Here is a 27,943-nt window from a genome sequence, read left to right on the forward strand (position 1 = left end):
GCCACGTAGTATATTGCCCAGTCACGTAGTATATTGCCCAGTCACGTAGTATATTGCCCAGACACGTAGTATATTGCCCAGTCACGTAGTATATTGCCCAGCCACGTAGTATATTGCCCAGCCACATAGTATATTGCCCAGCCACGTAGTATATTGCCCAATCACGTAGTATATTGCCCAGTCACGTAGTATATTGCCCAGTGACGTAGTATATTGCCCAGCGACGTAGTATATTGCCCAGCGACGTAGTATATTGCCTAGTGACGTAGTATATTGCGCAGCCACGTAGTATATTGCCCAGTGACGTAGTATATTGCCCAGCCACGTAGTATATTGCCCAGTCACGTAGTATATTGCCCAGTCACGTAGTATATTGCCCAGACACGTAGTATATTGCCCAGTCACGTAGTATATTGCCCAGTCACGTAGTATATTGCCCAGACACGTAGTATATTGCCCAGTCACGTAGTATATTGCGCACCCACGTAGTATATTGCCCAGTCACGTAGTATATTGCCCAGTGACGTAGTATAGCCCAGTTATGTAGTATATTGCGCAGCCACGTAGTATATTGCCCAGTGACGTAGTATATTGCGCAGCCACGTAGTATATTGCCCAGTCATGTAGTATATTGCCCAGCCACGTAGTATATTGCCCAGCGACGTAGTATATTGCCCAGTCACGTAGTATATTGCCCAGTCACGTAGTATATTGCCCAGTGACGTAGTATATTGCCCAGCGACGTAGTATATTGCCCAGCGACGTAGTATATTGCCTAGTGACGTAGTATATTGCGCAGCCACGTAGTATATTGCCCAGTGACGTAGTATATTGCACAGCCACGTAGTATATTGCCCAGTGACGTAGTTTATTGCCCAGTGACGTAGTATATTGCCCAGCCACGTAGTATATTGCCCAGCCACGTAGTATATTGCCCAGTCACGTAGTATATTGCCCAGCCACGTAGTATATTGCCCAGCGACGTAGTATATTGCCCAGTTACGTAGTATATTGCCCAGTCACGTAGTATATTGCCCAGACACGTAGTATATTGCCCAGTCACGTAGTATATTGCCCAGTCACGTAGTATATTGCCGAGTTACGTAGTATATTGCGCACCCACGTAGTATATTGCCCAGCCACGTAGTATATTGCCCAGTCACGTAGTATATTGCCCAGCCACGTAGTATATTGCCCAGTGACGTAGTATAGCCCAGTTATGTAGTATATTGCGCAGCCACGTAGTATATTGCCCAGTGACGTAGTATATTGCGCAGCCACGTAGTATATTGCCCAGTCACGTAGTATATTGCCCAGTAACGTAGTATATTGCCCAGTCACGTAGTATATTGCCCAGTCACGTAGTATATTGCCCAGTCACGTAGTATATTGCCCAGTCACGTAGTATATTGCCCAGTCACGTAGTATATTGCCCAGACACGTAGTATATTGCCCAGTCACGTAGTATATTGCCCAGTCACGTAGTATATTGCCCAGCCACGTAGTATATTGCCCAGTCACGTAGTATATTGCCCAGTCACGTAGTATATTGCCCAGTCACGTAGTATATTGCCGAGTTACGTAGTATATTGCCCAGCCACGTAGTATATTGCCCAGTCACGTAGTATATTGCCGAGTTACGTAGTATATTGCCCAGACACGTAGTATATTGCCCAGTCACGTAGTATATTGCCCAGTCACGTAGTATATTGCCCAGACACGTAGTATATTGCCCAGTCACGTAGTATATTGCCCAGTCACGTAGTATATTGCCGAGTTACGTAGTATATTGCCCAGCCACGTAGTATATTGCCCAGTTACGTAGTATATTGCCCAGTTACGTAGTTTATTGTCCAGCCAGGTTTGTGACAGGTGAAAAAATAAAAAATAAACATATACTCACTTTTCCGAGGGCCCCATGTAGTCCACGGCAGGTTCCGGTCCCAGAGTTGGTATTAGCGCAGGACCTGTGATGACGTCGCGGTCACATGACCGTGAAGTCATGGCAGGTCCTTCTGCCACCGGACCCTGCAACAGAAGATGGCGGCCGGCGCGAGCTGCAACGGAGGGTGAGTATAACAGGTATTTTGTTTTTTTATTATTTTTAACATTACCTTTTTTACTATTGATTCCGCATAGGTAGCGTCAATAGTAAAAAGTTGGGGACACAGGGTTAATAGCAGCGGTAACGGAGTGCGTTACCCGCGGCATAACGCGGTCCGTTACCGCCGGCATTAACCCTGTGTTAGCGGTGACCGGAGGGGAGTATGCTGGCGACAGGCGCTGACTGCGGGGAGTAAGGAGCGGCCATTTTCTTCCGGACTGTGCCCGTCGCTGATTGGTCGCGGCAGCCATGACAGGCAGCTGGCAAGACCAATCAGCGAATGAATAACCGTGACAGAAGGACAGACTGAAGGACAGACGGACGTGACCCTTAGACAATTATATAGCAGATTACTTCAGTATAATAAGATGTAAACCTTCTATATGTAGTGGAGTTCCTGTAATCCGGCACTTGGTTTGTCCAGGTAGGATCACAGACGGCCAGTGCTGCACTCGCTGCTTGCAACAATTATCATTATTCCCCAGTTAGTAGGTATCGATTTGAAAATTTATTTTTTTGTCATTGCAGCTTTAAGTCCCCCATATACATTCGATAGCGGTCGCCTGATTAATCCTTAGCGGACAGCCATCTGTTCCCTACTCTGTAAAGAATAATAAAGAACAACAAAAATATATGCAAGCAAAAAATAAGATGTGTGTATGTAATGTTTAATTGTTCATGTGTATATACAAATTCATATATCTATGTGTATATCTAATATATAATTGTCTTAAGGGTCACTTCCGTCTTTCTGTCCCGGATATTCATTGGTCGCGGCCTCTGTCTGTCATGGAATCCAAGTCGCTGATTGGTCGTTCCAAAACGCCCACGACCATTGCCACGACCAATCAGCGACGGGCACAGTCCGGCGGCAATATGGCCGCTCCTTCCTCCCCGCAGTCAGTGCCCGCTCCATACTCCCCTCCAGTCAGCGCTCACACAGGGTTAATGGCAGCGCTAATGGACCGCGTTATGCCGCCGTGTAACGCACTCCATTAACGCTGCTATTAACCCTGTGTGACCAACTTTTTTTTACTATTGATGCTGCCTATGCAGCCTCAATAGTAAAAAGATCTAATGTTAAAAATAATGAAAAAAATAAAAAATCATCATATACTCACCTTCTGGCGCCTTTCCTGCTCCTCGCGACGCTCCGGTGACCGCTCCATGCATTCCGATCTCGCGAGATGATGACATAGCGGTCTCGCGAGACCGCTACATCATCATCTCGCGAGACCGCAATGCACTCTTGAGACCGGAGCGTGCGAGGAGGATCGGTAAACGCTTCCTGGATCCAGGGGCCAACGGAAGGTGAGTATATAACTATTTTTTATTTTAATTCTTATTTTTAACAGAGATATGATGCCCACATTGCTATATACTATGTGGGCTGTACAATATACTACGCGGGCTGTGCAATATACTACGCGGGCTGTGCAATATACTACGCGGGCTGTGCAATATACTACGCGGGCTGTGCAATGTACTACTCGGGCTGTGCAATGTACTACGCGGGCTGTGCAATGTACTACACGGGCTGGGCAATGTATATATGTGTGTGTGTGTATGTATGTATATGTGTATATATATGTGTATATATATATATATATGTGTATATATATATGTGTATATATATATGTGTATATATATATATATATATATATATATATATATATATATATATATATATATATATGCTATTGAACCCGTTCTACGCCCGGGTGGCGAGCATTTATATTGGTATATGGTCTCCATCCTGGTATGTGCTGCTCCATCCTGCGTCCCCATCCTGTCATGCGCTGCTCCATCCTGCGTCCCCATCCTGTCATGCGCTGCTCCATCCTGCGTCCCCATCCTGTCATGTGCTGCTCCATCCTGCGTCCCCATACTGTTATGTGCTGTTCCATCCTGCGTCCCCATCCTGTTATGTGCTGCTCCATCCTGCGTCCCCATCCTTATGTGCTGCTCCATCCTGCGTCCCCATCCTGTCATGTGCTGCTCCATCCTGCGTCCCCATCCTGTCATGTGCTGCTCCATCCTGCGTCCCCATCCTGTCATGCGCTGCTCCATCCTGCGTCCCCATCCTGTCATGTGCTGCTCCATCCTGCGTCCCCATACTGTTATGTGCTGTTCCATCCTGCGTCCCCATCCTGTTATGTGCTGCTCCATCCTGCGTCCCCATCCTGGTATGTGCTGCTCCATCCTGCGTCCCCATCCTGTCATGTGCTGCTCCATCCTGCGTCCCCATCCTGTCATGTGCTGCTCCATCCTGCGTCCCCATCCTGTCATGTGCTGCTCCATCCTGCGTCCCCATCCTGTTATGTGCTGCTCCCATCCTGCGTCCCCATACTGCCTCTGACCCGCTCGGCGCCGAGTGCTGGGGGGCCTGAGCAGGCGGGGACACCGGCGCGCTGTGGGGGTCAGGTGTCGGTATCGCCGCCAGCTCAGGCCCCCCCAGCACTTACTATATTCACCTGTCCTGCGTTCCAGCGCTGGGCGCCGCCATCTTCCCGGTCTCCTGGCCGTGACTGTTCAGTCAGAGGGCGGCGCCTGCGCGCATTAAGCCCATCATCGCGCCCTCTGAACTGAAGGTCACAGGCCGAGGACCGGGAAGATGGCGGCGCCCAGCGGTGGAACGCAGGACAGGTGAATATGGCCGATACTCACCCTCCTGGCGGTCCCTGCTTCTCTGTTGGAGATCGCGGTGTGCGTTCAGTGTGAACGCACACCGCGATCTCCCGGGAGCGTCACTCTGTGAGGCCCAGACTGCGCCGGCGCTTGCGCCGGCGCAGTCTATAAAGGCTTCGGACAGAGTGACGCTCCCAGCGTTATATTATAGATATATAGTAAAGTATACACATACAAACCTGTATATAGATGAATGCTATGTCATTAAGTTTTGTCACTTTTGTAGTTGGTTTGCACTGTCCTACTTTTTTCCAAAGTGACTTTGTCGCATACGTAGACCCTCGTAAACTCTTCAGGTTCCATCAATACTGCAGTCCCAGCAGAAACCGTCTCCTTATCCTGTGATCGCCGGTGGGATGTGCTGTGTCAGGGACGCTCGGATCAGGGTGAAGGCGCAGAGTGTTGGCGTCTGTTGTTTTCTATCTGCTTAGTAATCAAACCCTCCTGGAAAGTGGGATCGGGCCCGGCCCTGCGAGCAGCGCTTGTCTTATCTGGGATAGAACAAAGTGCGGGGGAGGGGATGTACTTGGAAGTGGACCAGGGGAGACCAGTGGTGTATGTGAGTCCTGGAGCCTCCTCTAGTATCATGGGCTACCTACCAGCCGTAGTGCGGAGCAAGCAAACAGGTCTCTGACTTCTGGAGGCCCTAACACTGCTTGTGAGGTAGAATATTTCCATTCATTGACAGCAATCATTTATTGTAAGGAGCAGATGTGTGAGCGCATTATCATAATTTTTTCCGTTTTGTCCCCCCCGTAGGATCATACGCTCATAGGATCCGACGACTCGCAGGACATCCAGCTGTGCGGCATGGGAATCCTGCCCGCACACTGCATCATAGATATTTCCACGGACGGACAAGTCATATTATCGCCGATGAAAAACGCCAGGTAAAGCCATGAAACGCCAGAAATTTTCCCAGAAAATCCCTTTAATTGTCATAATGTTTATCTGCGCGTCATATGAAATTGAGACTTAAAGGGAACCTGTTGATCAAGCAGAACTGGGTGGAGAGAAGTCAGCGAGGATCTGCCCCGAAGGTTCCTACACTTACACTTCTGTGTGCAGTGTCGGTGTTTGGGAACATGATGGAAGAAACATTTTTAGAAGTTTTGCACCATTTTTTAATTGTGCCCCTCCCCCATGCAAAAAATGGCTGCAGATGGTAGAACATATGACGACAAGCGTCCATCTGCATCCTCCTTTGCAACCAATTGCACATGTGCAAAAAGACCGTCCATTGGAATTCCGACATGTCAGTTCATTGACGTCGACCACCATGCCCATGAGACTGTTGGCCAATATCGCTGGGATTCGGGTGACTTTAGCCTCATGTGTATTGGGACCTTTAAAGAAGCACTCCTCCTCCTCCTCCTCCTTCCATCAAAGTTTTATCCTCTTACTATATTGCACTTGTCATATTATACAACACTATGTATTTACAATTGCTCATTTTGCCTTTCTACCCAGCTTATTGTTCTCTTTAATCTGTTCCATGTAGAAACAGTTAGTGTCTTGTCCCTGCAGAAATCTTTCCCATTTTCAACTCCTGACCCGGCTGCTCCATTCCTCCCCCCACCAGGGAATTTTGCAGTGACTGATGAGTCACGCAGGGAAAATTGACCTCCTGTTTCTAGACAGAGCCTAGAAGGATTCGGCTCATCAGTTTTTAATCACGTAATAGCATAGACCTAATGGAAAAGAGAAGAATTATCTGGGTAGAAAGGAAAAATGAGCAATTGTAAGAACACAGTGCCGTATAATATGATGAGTGCAATATATATTAAGAGGATAAAAATTTTCATGGGAGGAGGAGGGCTTCTTTAAGGTGACTGTATATGCGATCATTCAGGATACCAGCGCATACGCCTTTTTTTTTCTGGAAAGCTACCAATGTGGTTGCCATTGTAGCTTTTTGGAGGGTTATGTCACACAGCTTTCCTACAGTCCTGAGCGGCAGATCAGCCTAGATCCGTAGCTGTACAGGCTTACCCGGTTACATTGCTTTTTTCCCCCTTTTTCTCGCACTTCATCCGTTTGACCAGTAGATGGTGCTATAGATTGTATTTTGAAATTCCAAGGTTCCCTGGCGGTAGGGGTCTGACCAGTAGGGGGCCCCCGGTGGGAGTCGGGTGACACAGGAGCAGAAACGTAGCAGCCTGTGCTCCCTCATTACCTGGCAGCCGTCTGCACCTTGTTGTCATAAAGGCTCCTGTGCTGGGAACAGGTGGAGCAGTGGCAGGTAAGACCCGGGTGGGGATGTCGGTAGGTGTACAGCATCTGCGCTGTGATGTTGGCACTACTGTGCGGTATTATCTGTACGTTTACGTTACCGTCCTTTCTAGCTGAACTTTTCACTCGTACTTGAATGGCCGGAGAGTTGATATGTCGCCGCCGCCGCGTATCCGGCTCGATCATATAATGCGTCCTTTCTCTGTGCCGCATTCTCTACATACCTGGCGACTGTGGAAATAAAAGTCATCCCGAGCCATGACAAGCCAGCGCACGTCCCTCCAAACAAGGCCCGCTCTGATGGCGTCTGTGCTCGGCTGCAGATCTAAGGAGGAGTGGGTGCACGTAAGGGCGAGAGTGGAGGCGAGGACGGGGCATCTGCTGCATCCAACACTCCCCCCCCATTAAAGAACTAATGTGACCGCTTTCAGCATCCTATGGCGCCACTTATGTTGAGTTCTCATTTTTAGTGGCGACTGTAAATGGGCACCAAAAACGATAAAAATTAATAAAAGGGAAGGAAGAGGATTCTAGAGGTAGGGGCAGCTCAGGAGGAGACCCATGGTCAGGATCTGGAGCTTGTACAGACCTCCCTAACAGTCATCTCTAAGGGGGGATCAGCGCTAATCCCAAACGTCTGCTATAGGCTATCCTAATAATCCTCAAACTATTCTTTCTTCTCGTGCTGTCAGGATGGCTTTTTGTGTTTTTTTTAGAAGGTGGCGAAACTGATCCAACAACCCACCATAATGTATTGTGTGGTGGTATTTTCACTGCAGCAGTGTATGGGCTCTCTTCTTAGCAGTGTCATTTGTGTTCAGCACATTGTCTTTGCACTATATGGCGGTATGGTGTGGTCTGTTATTGGCTTTACCTTTGTAATATATAAGTGGGGTTAGATAGACTTTATGTGGTGCTATTATTTTCAGACGGTTGGTATTATGTGGGTTAAAATTACGACGGTAAATGGGGCAATAATACTCTCTATTGTCAATAAATCCGTCACTAAGGATTGGTGCACAGCAACACCTTCTTTATCTCAGGGAGGCACTGGACAGATTGTCGGCTAAAGTGCCGAACACTAGGAAAAACAGTCCTTTATAAAAATGCCTGATACATTTTTACTTTTCTCCATTGAGCTAATCGGTATCATACTCCAGAGCTGCACTCATTGTGCTTGTGGAGTCACTATGTGCATGCATTACATTACTGATCCTGAGTTACATCCTGTATTATACTCCAGAGCTGCACTCACTATTCTGCTGGTGCAGTCACTGTGTACATACATTACATTACTGATCCTGAGTTACATCCTGTATTATACTCCAGAGCTGCACTCACTATTCTGCTGGTGCAGTCACTGTGTACATACATTACATTACTGATCCTGAGTTACATCCTGTATTATACTCCAGAGCTGCACTCACTATTCTGCTGGTGCAGTCACTGTGTACATACATTACATTACTGATCCTGAGTTACATCCTGTATTATACTCCAGAGCTGCACTCACTGTTCTGCTGGTGCAATCACTGTGTACATACATTACATTACTGATCCTGAGTTACCTTCTGTATTATACTCCAGAGCTGCACTCACTATTCTGCTGGTGCAATCACTGTGTAAATATATTACTGATCCTGAGTTACATCCTGTATTATACCCCAGAGCTGCACTCACTATTCTGCTGGTGCAGTCACTGTGTACATACATTACATTACTGATCCTGAGTTACATCCTGTATTATACTCCAGAGCTGCACTCACTATTCTGCTGGTGCAGTCACTGTGTACATACGCTACATTACTGATCCTGAGTTACATCCTGTATTATACTCCAGAGCTTCACTCACTATTCTGCTGGTGCAGTCACTGTGTACGTACATTACATTACTGATCCTGAGTTACATCCTGTGTTATACTCCAGAGCTGCACTCACTATTCTGCTGGTGCAGTCACTGTGTACATACATTACATTACTGATCCTGAGTTACATCCTGTATTATACCCCAGAGCTGCACTCACTATTCTGCTGGTGCAGTCACTGTGTACATACATTACATTACTGATCCTGAGTTACATCCTGTGTTATACTCCAGAGCTGCACTCACTATTCTGCTGGTGCAGTCACTGTGTACATACATTACATTACTGATCCTGAGTTACATCCTGTATTATACCTCAGAGCTGCACTCACTATTCTGCTGGTGCAGTCACTGTGTACATACATTACTGATCCTGAGTTACATCCTGTTATTATACTCCAGAGCTGCACTCACTATTCTGCTGGTGCAGTCACTGTGTACATACATTACATTACTGATCCTGAGTTACATCCTGTATTATACTCCAGAGCTGCACTCACTATTCTGCTGGTGCAGTCACTGTGTACATACATTACATTACTGATCCTGAGTTACCTTCTGTATTATACTCCAGAGCTGCACTCACTATTCTGCTGGTGCAATCACTGTGTAAATATATTACTGATCCTGAGTTACATCCTGTATTATACTCCAGAGCTGAACTCACTATTCTGCTGGTGCAGTCACTGTGTACATACATTACATTACTGATCCTGAGTTACATCCTGTTATTATACTCCAGAGCTGCACTCACTATTCTGCTGGTGCAGCCACTGTGTACATACATTACATTACTGATCCTGAGTTACATCCTGTATTATACCCCAGAGCTGCACTCACTATTCTGCTGGTGCAGTCACTGTGTACATACATTACATTACTGAACCTTTGTTACCTCCTGTATTATACCCCAGAGCTACACTCACTATTCTGCTGGTGCAGTCACTGTGTACATACATACATTACTGATCCTGAGTTACATCCTGTATTATACTCCAGAGCTGCACTCACTGTTCTGCTGGTGCAGTCACTGTGTACGTACATTACATTACTGATCCTGAGTTACATCCTGTATTATACTCCAGAGCTGCACTCACTATTCTGCTGGTGCAATCACTGTGTAAATACATTACTGATCCTGAGTTACATCCTGTATTATACTCCAGAGCTGCACTCACTATTCTGCTGGTGCAGTCACTGTGTACATACATTACATTGCTGATCCTGGGTTACATCCTGTATTATACCCCAGAGCTGCACTCACTATTCTGCTGGTGCAGTCTCTGTACATACATTACATTACTGATCCTGAGTTACATCCTGTATTATCCTCCAGAGCTGCACTCACTATTCTGCTGGTGCAGTCACTGTGTACATACATTACATTACCGATCCTGAGTTACATCCTGTATTATACCCCAGAGCTGCACTCACTATTCTGCTGGTGCAGTCACTGTGTACATACATTACATTACTGATCCTGAGTTACATCCTGTATTATACTCCAGAGCTGCATTCACTATTCTGCTGGTGCAGCCACTGTGTACATACATTACTGATCCTGAGTTACATCCTGTATTATACCCCAGAGCTGCACTCGCTATTCTGCTGGTGCAGTCACTGTGTACATACATTATATTACTGATCCTGAGTTACATCCTGTATTATACCCCAGAGCTGCACTCACTATTCTGCTGGTGCAGTCACTGTGTACATACATTACATTACTGATCCTGTGTTACATCCTGTATTATACCCCAGAGCTGCACTCACTATTCTGCTGGTGCAGTCACTGTGTACATACATTACATTACTGATCCTGAGTTACATCCTGTATTATACCCCAGAGCTGCACTCACTATTCTGCTGGGGCAGTCACTGTGTACATACATTACATTACTGATCCTGAGTTACATCCTGTATTATACTCCAGAGCTGCACTCACTATTCTGCTGGGGCAGTCACTGTGTACATACTTTACATTACTGATCCTGAGTTACATCCTGTATTATACCCCAGAGCTGCACTCACTATTCTGCTGGTGCAGTCACTGTGTACATACATTACATTACTGATGCTGAGTTACATCCTGTATTATACCCCAGAGCTGCACTCACTATTCTGCTGGTGCAGTCACTGTGTACATACATTACATTGCTGATCCTGGTTACATCCTGTATTATATTGCATGCACTGTAATTTTGCAGGCTTCAGAGCTTCAAGCCTCCTCTACGTGTACTTGGTGCAAGCTTTTTCTGGGAAAGTGTTTTTTTTTTTTTATATAGCTCATACTGTACTGCTTTAGACCGCCAGGGATATAGACAGTCACAGCACTAGACCTGGATGTTGGAGAACGTGTGGCCCTGTATATCTGCCTCTTTCTAACTGAACATTAGGCTGCTGGATGGTAATCGTTATTTGTCCTGGGTAGAGAAAACCGCACCTGGTTCTCACGCTGCCCGCTCACTAGCTGCCCGGGGTAGAGGGAGCAGCCCCCGGTTCTCATGCTGCCCGCTCACTAGCTGCCCGGGGTAGAGGGAGCAGTGCCCAGCTCTCACGCTGCCCGCTCACTAGCTGCCCGGGGTAGAGGGAGCAGTACCCGGCTCTCACGCTGCCTGCTCACTAGCTGCCCGGGGTAGAGGGAGTAGTACCCGGCTCCCACGCTGCCTGCTCACTAGCTGCCCGGGGTAGAGGGAGCAGCCCCCGGTTCTCACGCTGCCCGCTCACTAGCTGCCCGGGGTAGAGGGAGCAGTGCCCAGCTTTCACGCTGCCCGCTCACTAGCTGCCCGGGGTAGAGGGAGCAGTACTCGGCTCTCACACTGCCTGCTCACTAGCTGCCCGGGGTAGAGGGAGCAGTGCCCAGCTCTCACGCTGCCCGCTCACTAGCTGCCCGGGGTAGAGGGAGCAGTACCCGGCTCTCACACTGCCCGCTCACTAGGTGCCCGGGGTAGAGGGAGCAGTACCCGGCTCTCACGCTGCCTGCTCACTAGCTGCCCGGGGTAGAGGGAGCAGTGCCCAGCTCTCACGCTGCCCGCTCACTAGCTGCCCGGGGTAGAGGGAGCAGTACCCGGCTCTCACGCTGCCTGCTCACTAGCTGCCCGGGGTAGAGGGAGTAGTACCCGGCTCCCACGCTGCCTGCTCACTAGCTGCCCGGGGTAGAGGGAGCAGCCCCCGGTTCTCACGCTGCCCGCTCACTAGCTGCCCGGGGTAGAGGGAGCAGTACCCGGCTCTCACACTGCCTGCTCACTAGCTGCCCGGGGTAGAGGGAGCAGTACCCGGCTCTCACGCTGCCTGCTCACTAGCTGCCCGGGGTAGAGGGAGCAGTGCCCAGCTCTCACGCTGCCCGCTCACTAGCTGCCCGGGGTAGAGGGAGCAGTGCCCAGCTCTCACGCTGCCTGCTCACTAGCTGCCCGGGGTAGAGGGAGCAGTACCCGGCTCTCACGCTGCCTGCTCACTAGCTGCCCGGGGTAGAGGGAGCAGCCCCCGGTTCTCACGCTGCCCGCTCACTAGCTGCCCGGGGTAGAGGGAGCAGTACCCGGTTCTCACACTGCCTGCTCACTAGCTGCCCGGGGTAGAGGGAGCAGTACCCGGCTCTCACGCTGCCTGCTTACTAGCTGCCCGGGGTAGAGGGAGCAGTGCCCAGCTCTCACGCTGCCCGCTCACTAGCTGCCCGGGGTAGAGGGAGCAGTACTCGGCTCTCACACTGCCTGCTCACTAGCTGCCCGGGGTAGAGGGAGCAGTGCCCAGCTCTCACGCTGCCCGCTCACTAGCTGCCCGGGGTAGAGGGAGCAGTACCCGGCTCACTAGGTGCCCGGGGTAGAGGGAGCAGTACCCGGCTCTCACGCTGCCTGCTCACTAGCTGCCCGGGGTAGAGGGAGCAGTACCCGGCTCTCACGCTGCCCGCTCACTAGCTGCCCGGGGTAGAGGGAGCAGTACCCGGCTCTCACGCTGCCTGCTCACTAGCTGCCCGGGGTAGAGGGAGTTGTACCCGGCTCCCACGCTGCCTGCTCACTAGCTGCCCGGGGTAGAGGGAGCAGCCCCCGGTTCTCACGCTGCCCGCTCACTAGCTGCCCGGGGTAGAGGGAGCAGTACCCGGCTCTCACACTGCCTGCTCACTAGCTGCCCAGGGTAGAGGGAGCAGTACCCGGCTCTCACGCTGCCTGCTCACTAGCTGCCCGGGGTAGAGGGAGCAGTGCCCAGCTCTCACGCTGCCCGCTCACTAGCTGCCCGGGGTAGAGGGAGCAGTGCCCAGCTCTCACGCTGCCTGCTCACTAGCTGCCCGGGGTAGAGGGAGCAGTACCCGGCTCTCACGCTGCCTGCTCACTAGCTGCCCGGGGTAGAGGGAGCAGTGCCCAGCTCTCACGCTGCCCGCTCACTAGCTGCCCGGGGTAGAGGGAGCAGTGCCCAGCTCTCACGCTGCCTGCTCACTAGCTGCCCGGGGTAGAGGGAGCAGTACCCGGCTCTCACGCTGCCTGCTCACTAGCTGCCCGGGGTAGAGGGAGCAGCCCCCGGTTCTCACGCTGCCCGCTCACTAGCTGCCTGGGGTAGAGGGAGCAGTACCCGGCTCTCACACTGCCTGCTCACTAGCTGCCCGCTCACTAGCTGCCCGGGGTAGAGGGAGCAGTACCCGGCTCTCACGCTGCCTGCTCACTAGCTGCCCGGGGTAGAGGGAGCAGTGCCCAGCTCTCACGCTGCCCGCTCACTAGCTGCCCGGGGTAGAGGGAGCAGTGCCCGGCTCTCACGCTGTCTGCTCAGTTCCTACCAAGGCTTAGAGCATTGATCTGCATCTTCTAGCACTAAAGCTGCCATTGAACGACTACTCCCAGTGTTCCTTGATAGTGACTGGCTTTCAGGCAGCTGTCCCGGCAGGTTGGGGGTTGTAGTGCGGAAGGGTTGTGATCCCTGACTTAGAGACCATTGCATTCTCTATAATGAAGGGATGACGCCTTCTATAGTGCTCCTATTGTACCCTGATGATGAGGCTACCCAACCCTGGTGGCAGCGCTCCGCATTAGCCGTTACCGCTGATGGGGGCGCCGTATGTGACAGGTACTGTTGTATCGCTCACTGTGGATAGTAGCCGTACAACACTGTATCATCAGAGTCTGCGGGAGCACCGAAGGTCGAGATTCTGTAAATACCCACTATATATTGTTTGTTTTTTATTGCAGGACGTTGGTAAATGGCTCAGTGGTCACCAATCCCACCCAGCTGCAGCACGGGGACCGGATACTCTGGGGAAACAATCACTTTCTCAGGTATTTACTCACTGTCATTATCACAAACATATAGGGGTTTGTGTAGAGCCGAGGAAGCAAAGGTGGTAGACCTTTATGGAGAACCCCTTTAATTGCATGACCTGATGACTCCTCTTTCTCTCCGATCTCGTCTTGAAGGATAAGCTTACCAAAGAAGAAGAAGTCGTCTGAGCGGGAGGACGAGGAGCGGGACGCCAGCATGCGGAACAGCAGCAGCTTCGAGCAGCTGGACGCCGACGGGGATTCATCCAGCGAGGTGTCCAGCGAGGTCAACTTCAACTACGAGTACGCACAGATGGAGGTGATGATGAAAACTCTGGGAAACAACGGTAAATACCCCCAGACCTATGTCGTAGTCCTACAGAGGGGCCAGCAACAATCATTCAGGATGGAGAATAGAGAGAACGCAGGCGCAGAGTTCTGTACCCGCATCTCGCGCTTTAGTTATGCTCAGACATGATACTTGCCGAATTCTCTGTCCGGATTTTACAAGATTCACAACAGAATATTTAATCCTAGAAAAGTTGTTGAGATGCTGCAAATCTTAGCAGCACATGTCAACTTCATTTTCAGTCCGTAAATCAGCTGATTTTTCAGCTTGTTCAGTCCGCAACGTGGTAATTACATCGGTGTAAATAATGTAGATTTATCGCCCACCCCTGGAGGGGATTTCTCCAGGCCCAGCAGAGCTTCTTCTCCAGGGTCTGCACATCCCGACCTCCTGTTTATATGTTTTACCCCATATGGCATCTACAGTCATAAACTAAGGTTTGGTTCGCAGGATACTAGGACTGGAGATGGGGATTTGCTATGATTGGCGTTGAAGCCATGCTGGGACAGGAGAAATCCCCTCCAAGTTCACCTTTTCCGTCACTAATAGATTGGGATGTCTCCATTGTGCCATCATCATCATCATCCTTACAGCGTCCCTTCACAATCCATTTATAGGATTCTTGAGACATCCAATTGATAGTTCAACAGTGTACAATCAGTGGTGGTTTGGCCCCTGAGCCCTCGGGGTGCTCTCTGGGTCTGTCACTCAGCCCCTTTGCTGAGCATTGACCTGTAAGTATGATTTTGATAGTGCAAGGGGTCAAACTTTACGGATCACACTCAAAAAAACCCCCCAAAAACGTCAATCTATTGTTACGCCATCTTTTTTTTCTTTTCTTTTTTTTTCCTCCATGCTGAATGTTTGCTCATAAAAAAATCTGCAATCCATTGTTGCAAGAGAGACGCCATCTTTTTTTCCTTCTCCGTGTTGAATATATGCTCATGGGAGGATAATAACCTTACTGACCTCCTGCAGATCCCATGCAATCCCTGCTGCAAACCATGGAGCAGCAACACGAAGAGGAGAAGCGCAGCGCGCTGGAGCGCCAGAGGCTGATGTACGAGCATGAGCTGGAGCAGCTGCGCAGGAGGCTGTCCCCGGAGAAGCAGCATTATCGCAGCATTGACCGCTTCTCCTTCGGGTCACCGAATGCTCAGCAGCGTATCAGGCAGTGGACAGAAGACAGGTGAGACGAGTGGGTGCCAATGTGACAGTGGACGCGACCGCCACCGGTGCACCAGCTATGGTCGTGTCCCAACCCATTAACTTCATTGCCAGGTTACATAGCGTCCTGTCGCCATAATTACCATGAACTGACTGTGTCCAGGTTGTACAGATGTAGCAGAGCTCAGTTTTTTTTTTTTTTCTGCCCCCCATCAGGGAGGTGATGCTAAATCACAGCTTATCAAAGCTGCGGGAACAGATCGCCAAAGCGAACATGTACGTCCGGGAGGCCAGTTATATTGCCGATGAGATGGACAAGAGGACGGAGTACAAAGTGACCCTGCAGATCCCAGCGTCCAGCCTGAATGCCAACAGAAAGGTAGGCGAGGAATCTATAGGATGTGGCGGATAGATGGAAGGAAATCTATGTACAGAGACATGCGTCTGCATGGGAGCTGCAGACACACAACGGGAGGACCTTTGTAAGCCTCTTTTGCAAGGAGTCTTTAAATTGCACAGTTAAATTAAAGAATAGTTTCACATAGGCTTGAAAACAAACAGTTTCTTTAAGTTCATCCATAATTTTGGGACAGGAAGTAGCTATCTGATCTCCATCTTGGTCAACCATTATAGCTCTTTAGGGTTAGGTTTCTGTCACTCAGACTTACTTATGTCTTTATTATCGTAAGGTTTTTTCTTAACTTTTGGGGTTGGAGCTAAGTGCGGTTAGATAGAATGCAGGAACGTGTAGGCCAACGTTTAGAGGAAGTAGCTAGCTTCTTCTCTTCTTACCTGGCTTTCGATGGAAAGTAGTATAGCTGGCAGCCATAGACCTAGGTGAGTGGGGTTTTGGTAAAGGTCTGGTACCCTGAGAACAAGGTCTGTACATCCGAGCACTTCAACCCTTCCTGTTTGTCCTACAGCGTGGTGAAGTGATGAGTGAACCGGCCATCCAAGTGAGGAGGAAAGGGAAAGGAAAGCAAATCTGGTCCCTGGAGAAACTGGAGAACCGTCTGGTGGACATAAGAGACCTCTACCAAGAGTGGAAGGAGTGTGAAGAAGACAGTCCTGTAAGTGCCAGGGGAAGATTTCATATATTCGCTGCCTTTACAGTTCTATTTGGACTGAACCGCAATGGAGAACGAAAAGGGGCCATCAGTCATGGGGAGCAGGAGGCAGATGACCTTATACTGTCTGCCTAAGGGGTTATCCCACATGTCTACATTTCTTTGTCCGTTTCTCTGGGGCTATCGGAGATCTAATTCAGGAGGCTTATCGCCTAAGGTGCCACAGTCGATAGTGATCACCCCATGTATGCGGTTACATGAGAGATGGTCCGTTCACAGCACAAATCCCCGCTCGTGTGAAGTCTGCGGCAATTGCCTGAATAAGAAACCACTCCGATCTAGGCCACGTAATCCCAAAGATGCCACACTCACTAGGGACTGCAGCATCTAAACTGTTTGAGAGAATGGGAAGTTAAGGGCGTGATTGAGGTCTGCCTCGTTATTTTTCTAGCTCAGTCCACGGTTTGCACTGAGGATGTTTTCACAAGGGTAAAACATTGAGTTCAGTGTATATTTTTCCCTAGTTTCTCCCTCTGCAGGCAGCACATCCCTCTTTGTCAGTTTTTCCTGATCTGAGCTCCAGCAGGGACATGTACTATCTGCTATGATATTGTCTCGCACTTAGGAGCACTGCACCCCCAGACCACAATTCTCAGCCTGCTTCTGCCAGCCCCTCTGTCCGGCACGCCGCGTCGCTCTCTGTCCGGCACGCCGCGCCGCCCTCTGTCCGGCACGCCGCGTCGCCCTCTGTCCGGCACGCCGCGTCGCTCTCTGTCCGGCACGCCGCGCCGCCCCCTGTCCGGCACGCCGCGCCGCCCCCTGTCCGGCACGCCGCGACGCCCTCTGTCCGGCACGCCGCGACGCCCTCTGTCCGGCACGCGTGTGTTTTTTCTATGAGTGCAGAGATTCTGAACAGTGAAATAAAAACCTATAAACCTATAAGCAGGTGTTGTGCTGCTGCAAAAAGAAAAGTTCTGCAGCACAACACCCAATACGGTACATGTTCACACTTGCTACACAGGGACAGCTCGTCATCCACATCTCGGTAGTGCAGCCTCAGGCTTTGAACCTTTATCTTCAGACGAAGTACACCGTGTTCCTTGTCTTACTGTTGTTTCTTTCTTTTCCTCTTTTTTCACCTTCCTGTTTTCTGCAGGTGACCCGGGCGTACTTCCGCCGCGCCGACCCTTTTTACGACGAGCAGGAGAATCACAGTCTCATCGGGGTGGCCAATGTATTTTTGGAGTCCCTCTTCCATGATGTGAAGCTGCAGTATGCCGTCCCCATCATCAACCAAAAAGGAGAGGTGAGGTCGATGCTGGTGCTCCTGTGTATATGGCCGTACACGGCACACACCCCGTAGTACGTGCACAGTGTCTCCCGTGACCACTCGCTCTGCCGTCCTCTGCACAGATCTCCGGCCGACTGCACATAGAGGTCGTCCGTGTCAGTGGAGACATCGATGAGCGGATCGCCGGAGGTGAGGACGGAGAAATGACCAACGACGGCAAAACTCAGGAGCACAAACTAGTCTGTATGGTGAGTAGGACACACTCCCAGCACTGTGAGCACCACCCTCCTGAAATACTCTGCACTGCTGAAAGATACTGGACTTAGTTATTTTCTCAGCAGACTGCACAACTGTTAGCCAGCATTCATCCATTTCATAAGCGAGCAGTTCTCCAGAAATAGTGTGTGCTTCTCGGGAGGACCTCGCTCTTGTAGAATGTAGCTAGAAGAGGAGCACACTCTTCTACTGAAATCCTCTGTGCTGCTGCAGGACTAATGAGCCATTTGCGGTTTCATTGTACCGTCCGTGTGTACTTACACGTGCATGGCTTAATCTTTGAGACAAGCATATGCTACTGGCAAGATCAACCAGGTAGCCCCCCAACACGACTGGACCGCGTTGAGGTGCCTATTCTAGCACGTAGCTCTAAGTGCTTACACATTGGGTTCTGGCAGCCATTCAATGGCCCCGTCAGGGATTACGTCCAAACCCCACGCAAAACAGGATGTGGACATATGCGCCAACAGGCAGGGCCATAGACTATAATGGTGCTGGCAAAGCGAACGGCTCTGCTGTGCATCATTTTCGGGTGTGTATGCCTCCTGGGGCGGACACTCAGACGCACTCGACTACTTCTGGGTGTCCGTCTCAGTCGGCGTACATGCTCGAAAATGATGCACAGCTGAGCGCGCGTTCAGTGGCGGCACCATTCTAGTCTATGGCCCCTTCGGTGTATACGTCCGGACCCCGTTTTGCGTGGCAGGGCCCTTAGTCTATCACCACCCAGAAAATCAGAATTCTCCTCTCCTAAAATACTCTGTGCTGCTGAATTACCATTCCCCGTTCATTATTTATCGGCACATCCCTCTCCTAAAATACTCTGTGCTGCTAGAGAATCTTTACCCATCCAGTATTTAGCCATCCAGTGCACAACCTCCCCAAATGCGTAGCATGCCCCTTTGCTAAAATACTCTGATATTGTGATCCCCATAACTCCAAGCCTGCGCCGACCTCTCCTGAAATACTCTGTGCTTCCCCATCAATCATTAAGTCATCAGTCCGCAACACCCCTCTGCTAAAATACAACGTGGCTCTAGAAAATCTTTACTCCTTCCGGTATGTGACCCTCAGTCTGCAACCTGCCAAAAAGACAGGAGCACCTTTTCCCTGACATACTCTGTGCTGCTGTGGGAACCTTTTCTTTTCACGGTCTCCGATCTCCCATATCTGTTTTATAGCCCAGAATTGGGGGGGGTCGCCTGACTACTCCCCAAATATCACAGACGAGCGGCGGGTGAGGTGAGTTGTATGGAGGGCACGAGTCCGGTGCTCGTCCTCTGCCTGCACCGCCACTGCGCTGTGCGGAGATATTGAGGGCAGCGATGTCCTTGCTGAAGCTGCAGATATTTCCTCCATTCCGGGAAGCGGCTCGGGGGCAGCAGCAGAGCGAGACCTCCGGACACACATTACTTTTACATCCTGCATCTGATTGACCCCAGTGTGTCAGGAGGAGCTGCCAGCGATCTCTGCCCGCCTGTGACCAGGGCAGAGTAATTACAGCTCTACAGATCACTTCTATGGACACATTTATAAATCACCGCCACATAGTGCAAGCCAAGAAAAACACAGTCCAGAGGTTTCCGGGTCCCAGTATCTGTATGCGCTCCCCTGTACCATGGGCCATGTATAATACTGGGGTCCTCTCACCTGGCAGAGGAGATAATGGGGGCGAGATTTAATCATTGCATCATTAAAATTATTGCAACTTTATTATTTACTTGGGGTTTCATCTCTTTCCAAAGTCAAGACCTCTGCTCCATGTCAGTGAATAGAAACATTACCCAAACTGTGTGTCTCAATCCATCGTATCCAACCAGAATAGTGAGTGCAGCTCTGGAGTATAATACAGGATGTAGCTCAGGATCAGTAATGTAATGTATGTACACAGTGACTGCACCAGCAGAATAGTGAGTGCAGCTCTGGAGTATAATACAGGATGTAACTCAGGATCCGTAATGTAATGTATGTACACAGTGACTGCACCAGCAGAATAGTGAGTGCAGCTCTGGAGTATAATACAGGATGTAACTCAGGATCAGTAATGTAATGTATGTACACAGTGACTGCACCAGCAGAATAGTGAGTGCAGCTCTGGGGTATAATACAGGATGTAACTCAGGATCAGTAATGTAATGTATGTACACAGTGACTGCACCAGCAGAATAGTGAGTGCAGCTCTGGGGTATAATACAGGATGTAACTCAGGATCAGTTATGTAATGTATGTACACAGTGACTGCACCAGCAGAATAGTGAGTGCAGCTCTGGAATATAATACAGGATGTAACTCAGGATCAGTAATGTAATGTATGTACACAGTGACTGCACCAGCAGAATAGTGAGTGCAGCTCTGGAGTATAATACAGGATGTAACTCAGGATCAGTAATGTAATGTATGTACACAGTGACTGCACCAGCAGAATAGTGAGTGCAGCTCTGGAGTATAATACAGGATGTAACTCAGGATCAGTAATGTAATGTATGTACACAGTGACTGCACCAGCAGAATAGTGAGTGCAGCTCTGGAGTATAATACAGGATGTAACTCAGGATCAGTAATGTAATGTATGTACACAGTGACTGCACCAGCAGAATAGTGAGTGCAGCTCTGGGGTATAATACAGGATGTAACTCAGGATCAGTATTGTAATGTATGTACACAGTGACTGCACCAGCAGAATAGTGAGTGTAGCTCTGGAGTATAATACAGGATGTAACTCAGGATCAGTAATGTAATGTATGTACACAGTGACTGCACCAGCAGAATAGTGAGTGTAGCTCTGGAGTATAATACAGGATGGAACTCAGGATCTGTAATGTAATGTATGTACACAGTGACTGCACCAGCAGAATAGTGAGTGCAGCTCTGGGGTATAATACAGGATGTAACTCAGGATCAGTATTGTAATGTATGTACACAGTGACTGCACCAGCAGAATAGTGAGTGCAGCTCTGGAGTATAATACAGGATGGAACTTAGGATCTGTAATGTAATGTATGTACACAGTGACTGCACCAGCAGAATAGTGAGTGCAGCTCTGGAGTATAATACAGGATGTAACTCAGGATCAGTAATGTAATGTATGTACACAGTGACTGCACCAGCAGAATAGTGAGTGCAGCTCTGGAGTATAATACAGGATGTAACTCAGGATCAGTAATGTAATGTATGTACACAGTGACTGCACCAGCAGAATAGTGAGTGCAGCTCTGGAGTATAATACAGGATGTAACTCAGGATCAGTAATGTAATGTATGTACACAGTGACTGCACCAGCAGAATAGTGAGTGCAGCTCTGGGGTATAATACAGGATGTAACTCAGGATCAGTATTGTAATGTATGTACACAGTGACTGCACCAGCAGAATAGTGAGTGTAGCTCTGGAGTATAATACAGGATGTAACTCAGGATCAGTAATGTAATGTATGTACACAGTGACTGCACCAGCAGAATAGTGAGTGTAGCTCTGGAGTATAATACAGGATGGAACTCAGGATCTGTAATGTAATGTATGTACACAGTGACTGCACCAGCAGAATAGTGAGTGCAGCTCTGGGGTATAATACAGGATGTAACTCAGGATCAGTAATGTATGTACACAGTGACTGCACCAGCAGAATAGTGAGTGCAGCCCTGGGGTATAATACAGGATGTAACTCAGGATCAGTAATGTAATGTATGTACACAGTGACTGCACCAGCAGAATAGTGAGCGCAGCTCTGGAGTATAATACAGGATGTAACTCAGGATCAGTAATGTAATGTATGTACACAGTGACTGCACCAGCAGAATAGTGAGTGTAGCTCTGGAGTATAATACAGGATGGAACTCAGGATCAGTAATGTAATGTATGTACACAGTGACTGCACCAGCAGAATAGTGAGTGCAGCTCTGGGGTTTAATATAGGATGTAACTCAGGATCAGTAATGTATGTACACAGTGACTGCACCAGCAGAATAGTGAGTGCAGCCCTGGGGTTTAATATAGGATGTAACTCAGGATCAGTAATGTATGTATGTACACAGTGACTGCACCAGCAGAATAGTGAGTGCAGCTCTGGGGTATAATACAGGATGTAACTCAGGATCAGTAATGTAATGTATGTACACAGTGACTGCACCAGCAGAATAGTGAGTGCAGCCCTGGGGTATAATACAGGATGTAACTCAGGATCAGTAATGTAATGTATGTACACAGTGACTGCACCAGCAGAATAGTGAGTGCAGCTCTGGAGTATAATACAGGATGTAACTCAGGATCAGTAATGTAATGTATGTACACAGTGACTGCACCAGCAGAATAGTGAGTGCAGCTCTGGAGTATAATAGAGGATGTAACTCAGGATCAGTAATGTAATGTATGTACACAGTGACTGCACCAGCAGAATAGTGAGTGCAGCTCTGGGGTATAATACAGGATGTAACTCAGGATCAGTAATGCAATGTATGTACACAGTGACTGCACCAGCAGAATAGTGAGTGCAGCTCTGGAGTATAATAGAGGATGTAACTCAGGATCAGTAATGTAATGTATGTACACAGTGACTGCACCAGCAGAATAGTGAGTGCAGCTCTGGGGTATAATACAGGATGTAACTCAGGATCAGTAATGTAATGTATGTACACAGTGACTGCACCAGCAGAATTGTGAGTGCAGCTCTGGAGTATAATACTGCATGTAATCAGGATCTTTGCAGTGCGTTCGTCCTCCTGGTCGTACAAGCAGTCGGCAGTAATTTCCCTTTTCTTACCCGCTTGTCGCCCCGCTGACTAACCTTGACAAGTTCCATAATGAGCTCCCACAGCGGCAATTCTGCTTCCTAATGTTTAGAGCCCGCCTCATGATTGTTCAGTTGGCGTCTGGCCCGGACTTGATGGCCTATTTGTTTTTCAGAGGTGACCTCTTTAGATTGAGATGTTCTCTTCTCCCGCGTGTCTTCTGCTGCCCGTTCTCTGTCGGGTCATGCCGTTGCCCGCTTGCTGTTACAGTAGGATCTGTTTGATGTCTTCTTTTTGGGTTCACACTCTCCATCGACATTGAGTCTTGGCTTCATAGAGAGGTCCATGGCGGCCGGCGTAGGACAGTCCATGTGCAGGTGGAAGAATTACTTCTCGTGTCGTCTTCTGCGTCTTTTCAGGTTAAAGTCTTGCAGGCCACCGGCTTACCTCAGCATCTTACCAACTTTGTGTTCTGTCATTATACTTTCTACGATCAACTGGATCCAATCATGGTGGCCCCTGAGGTGGACCCCAACACGTCCTCTCCGATTAGTAAGGAGCCTCAGTGCATGGTCGTCTTCGATCACTGTAAAGTAAGTGCAGCGGCGTGTGTAAATCACATACAGAAATATAATATTTCCATCATTTGTACTGTGGCGCTCGGCTGCTCTTTAATATGTCTGCCTGCAGCCAATAGTTCTGGTAATTACTGTACAGGGTAGAAGTTTGTGGTCACAGTGGTCGTTCCTGCTTTGCATTATTTTCCTCCTCACCTGTCTCATACTTTTGCACAGTACTGTACGTGTGCAGTGATGCCATTGCCAAGGCATCATGTAAGAAGTTGTGACCAGATCATATCTCTAATCATCAGGTATTGTAATTGTTCCAGGCAGATTCAGGCCTGCTGCACAGGAGAGGAGGCCGGCTGTTCCCTGTGCAGCAGCACGCCGCATGTCATAGGCCTTGGCAGATACATTCTCGCCCTCATTCACGTCATCTATCTCTTGCCCATTAGGAGTTTTCAGTTGGCATCACGGAAGATTTCTTGGAATATTTAGCCGAAGGAGCTTTGGCCATTGAAGTTTATGGACACAAAACGAACGACCCTCGTAAGAATCCGGCCTTGTGGGACCTGGGTATAATCCAGGCGAAAACGCGCAGCTTACGAGATAGGTGAGCCGGGATATTTATCACCTGTGTAATTTGTTTTTTTTTCTACCCCTGATAGTGGCTCTTGGTGGGGTAGTGGAGGTGGTCTTCTTGGAGGCACATAGGTTCTTTTTATATTGTCTACATGTATGCGCTTTATGGTGGAATAACTGGGACACAGGTGCAAAATATGGACCTGAGCCCCCAACAGCATATTGGTTATTTTCATGGGCCCCTGTAACATTTTAGATCCTAAACATAGATAAAATATAAACTGCTCAAAAAAATAAAGGGAGCACTTAAACAACACAGTGCAACTCCATATCAATCGCACCTTTGGGAAATCAACCTGTCCAGTCATGAAGCAACACCAATTGTTGCTCAATTTCTCCTGCTTTTGTGCAAATGGAATAGACAAGAGATAGATAGAAATGATCCACAATTAGCAATACAACCCCTATAAAGGAGCGGTTCTTCAGGGGGTGATCACAGACCATTTCTCTGTTCTCATCCTTTTTGGATGATGTTTTGGTCACTTTTGCATTTTGTCATTGCTCTCACCCCTAGAGGTACAGTAGCATGAAGCGGCGTCTACAACCCACAGAGGTGGCTCAGGTAGTGCAGCTCATCCAGGATGGCACATCAATGCGAGCTGTGATAAGAAGGGTAGCACAGTGTCCAGAGCATGGAGCAGATAACAGGAGACAGGCGGGTACACCAGGAGACGTGGAAGGGGCCGTAGGAGGGCAACAACACACTACTGAGCATCTTTTCCTTGTGTTGAGGCATTTCCACTGAAGTTGGATCAGCCTGTAACTTCATTTTTCTCTTTGATTTTGAGCATCATTCCAAATCCAGACTTCCATAGGATATTCCTTTTGATTTACATTGATTATTTTTATATTTTATTGTTCTCAACACATTCCACTATGTAACGAATAAATATTTGTGACTGGAATATTTCATTCAGTGATATCTAGGATGTGGGATTTTAGTGTTCCCTTTAGCTTTTTTGAGCAGTGTAGAATCACATAGAAAGTGCAGCAATAAGATAATTTTCTAAGTAATTCTTTTATATAGTAGTCATACAGTTTCCTAATGAAATCATTCATTTTTGCTTTTTGTTCTTCATCCGACGCAGACTGTTAAGATTTTTCCAACAAGGTCTCGTCTCTCCAGAAAATAACACACAGACATGTATGACTGATCACTTCTTCAGCGCCCACCCCTAACTCTACACTACATCAGATGAAGAAGAAAAGTGCAATAATACCACCCTGGTGCCCTGCACAGGAACAGGACCTCACTTTTGTTTTTCCCAATAGTAACAGTGTCTACAAAAAATAAATATAAATCAGTAGTGTTGTCTCCCTTTGTGAACCCCATCACAGTAGTACTCTATGGCCCCCATACAGTAATAACGTCCTTCACTTTCTACTAAAAATGCATGTTCCTCATTTTGGCGTCTGCACAGTAATAGTAATAATGTCCAACATCCTGGCCTCCATCCTGTTAATAATGTCCTCCGTTTTTCCTCTTTTCTATAGCAATGCTCTCTGATTTGGCCCCCATCCTGTAATAATGTTCCCCTTCCTGGCTACCATCCTGCAATGATGTATCTCACCCTGGCTTTCATTCTGTAATAATGCTGCCCGTCCGTGCCCCCATTGTGAACTAATATCCCATGTCCTGGTCCTCATCTTGTAATAATGGCCCCATTCTGTAATAACGTACCCTGTCCTTGTCCCCACCCTGTAATAATATTCCCCGTCCTGGACCACATCCTGTAATAATGTCCCCCATCTTGGCCCATATCCTGTAATAATGTCCCCCGACGTGGCCCACATCCTGTAATAATGTCCATCGTCCTGGCTCCCATCCTGTAATAATGTCCCAGTCCTGGCTCCCATCCTGTAATAATGTCCCCAATCAGAGACGGGCACAGCATCGACGTAGAAATCCCGCGTCTCTGATTGGTCGAGGCCTGGTGGCCTCGACCAATCAGCGACGGGCACAGTGACGATGATGTCATAAAGGACGTAGACATCCCGCGTCTCTGATTGGTCGAGGCCGCCAGGCCAACGGGCACAGCGATGATGATGTCATAATGGTTGCCATGGCGACGATGATGTCATAAAGGTTGCCTCGACCAATCAGCGACGGGCACAGTCTGCCGCGAATTCTGGAATCATCATTGTCCACATACTACGGGGACATGCATATTATCAAAACAAAAACCAACACTAAGGACGTGATGAATAGTAGATAAATCCCTTCTATAGGACATGCCCATTGCATTCCACCGGGGATACTAAGGGGCAAAGACTCCCCAATAATATAAACCTATAAATTCAAAAGAGCATCATGCCCCAAAACAAATACATATAATACACAAGATTACCATAAAAAGTCAATAAATTTTATTAAACACAAATCAATAGAACATACATACAAAATATGAGGATAAGGTGTATGATAAAAAAAACAGAACACATACAAAGGGATATGCACATACATAAAGGCACAAGGTAAAGTGCCTTCCAAAACAGTAAATGCAAACAAGCAAATCATGGGCGATACAGCACACACGTGTGTGCAACTCTGCTAGGTAGAATACAACAGTGGTAGGGAGACTCCACAAACGTAGCCTGAAATATAGGGGAGGCTATATAGAGCCTAACAACTACCCATACTAGTACACAAAAAACTACTATATATATGTACTGGACATCAGTGCCAAAGAGCAGAATGAAGACCCGTAAAACCCAGTTTTGGGGACATGCATATTCTAGAATACCCGATGCGTTAGAATCGGGCCACAATCTAGTCCTGTAATAATGTCCCCCGTCCTGGCTCCCATCCTGTAATAATGTCCCCCGTCCTGGCTCCCATCCTGTAATAATGTCCCCGTCCTGGCTCCTATCCTGTAATAATGTTCCCCGTCCTGGCTCCCATCCTGTAATAATATTCCCTGTCCTGGCTCACATCCTGTAATAATGTCCATCGTCCTGGATCTCTTCTTGTAATCTTGTAATAATGTCCCCCGTCCTGGCTCCCATCCTGTAATAATGTCCCCGTCCTGCCTCCCATCCTGTAATAATGTCCCCGTCCTGCCTCCCATCCTGTAATAATGTCCCCCGTCCTGGCTTCCATCCTGTAATAATGTCCCCCGTCCTGGCACCCATCCTGTAACAATGTCCCCCGTCCTGGCTCCCATTCTGTAATAATGTCCCCGTCCTGGCTCCCATCCTGTAATAATGTCCCCGTGCTGGCCTCATCCTGTAATAATGTCCCCATCCTGGCTCCCATTCTGTAATAATGTCCCCGTCCTGGCTCCCATCCTGTAATAATGTCCCCGTGCTGGCCTCATCCTGTAACAATGTCCCCCGTCCTGGCTCCCATCCTGTAATAATGTCCCCATCCTGGCTCCCATCCTGTAATAATGTCCCCATCCTGGCTCCCATCCTGTAATAATGTCCCCGTGCTGGCCTCATCCTGTAATAATGTCCCCCGTCCTGGCACCCATCCTGTAACAATGTCCCCCGTCCTGGCTCCCATTCTGTAATAATGTCCCCGTCCTGGCTCCCATCCTGTAATAATGTCCCCGTCCTGGCTCCCATCCTGTAATAATGTCCCCATCCTGGCTCCCATCCTGTAATAATGTCCCCATCCTGGCTCCCATTCTGTAATAATGTCCCCGTCCTGGCTCCCATCCTGTAATAATGTCCCCGTGCTGGCCTCATCCTGTAACAATGTCCCCCGTCCTGGCTCCCATTCTGTAATAATGTCCCCG

General features: G+C 48.6%; 1 protein-coding gene across 2 annotated transcripts in view; it reads left to right on the plus strand.

The window, feature by feature from the left end:
- The window catches only part of KIF13B (kinesin family member 13B), a 225,706-nt gene that overhangs the window by 103,628 nt on the left and 94,135 nt on the right, over positions 1-27,943 (plus strand). For both annotated transcript variants that reach the window (XM_069728391.1, XM_069728392.1), the window contains exons 14-23: positions 5,552-5,682; positions 14,060-14,146; positions 14,285-14,475; positions 15,456-15,666; positions 15,861-16,023; positions 16,568-16,714; positions 17,868-18,017; positions 18,125-18,250; positions 23,421-23,594; positions 24,017-24,174. In XM_069728391.1, the coding sequence (XP_069584492.1) occupies positions 5,552-5,682; positions 14,060-14,146; positions 14,285-14,475; positions 15,456-15,666; positions 15,861-16,023; positions 16,568-16,714; positions 17,868-18,017; positions 18,125-18,250; positions 23,421-23,594; positions 24,017-24,174 (1,538 nt within the window). The remainder of the gene's footprint in view (positions 1-5,551; positions 5,683-14,059; positions 14,147-14,284; positions 14,476-15,455; positions 15,667-15,860; positions 16,024-16,567; positions 16,715-17,867; positions 18,018-18,124; positions 18,251-23,420; positions 23,595-24,016; positions 24,175-27,943) is intronic.

This window comes from Ranitomeya imitator, chromosome 5 (genome assembly GCF_032444005.1).
Source record: "Ranitomeya imitator isolate aRanImi1 chromosome 5, aRanImi1.pri, whole genome shotgun sequence".
Classification (NCBI taxonomy): Eukaryota; Metazoa; Chordata; class Amphibia; order Anura; family Dendrobatidae; genus Ranitomeya; species Ranitomeya imitator.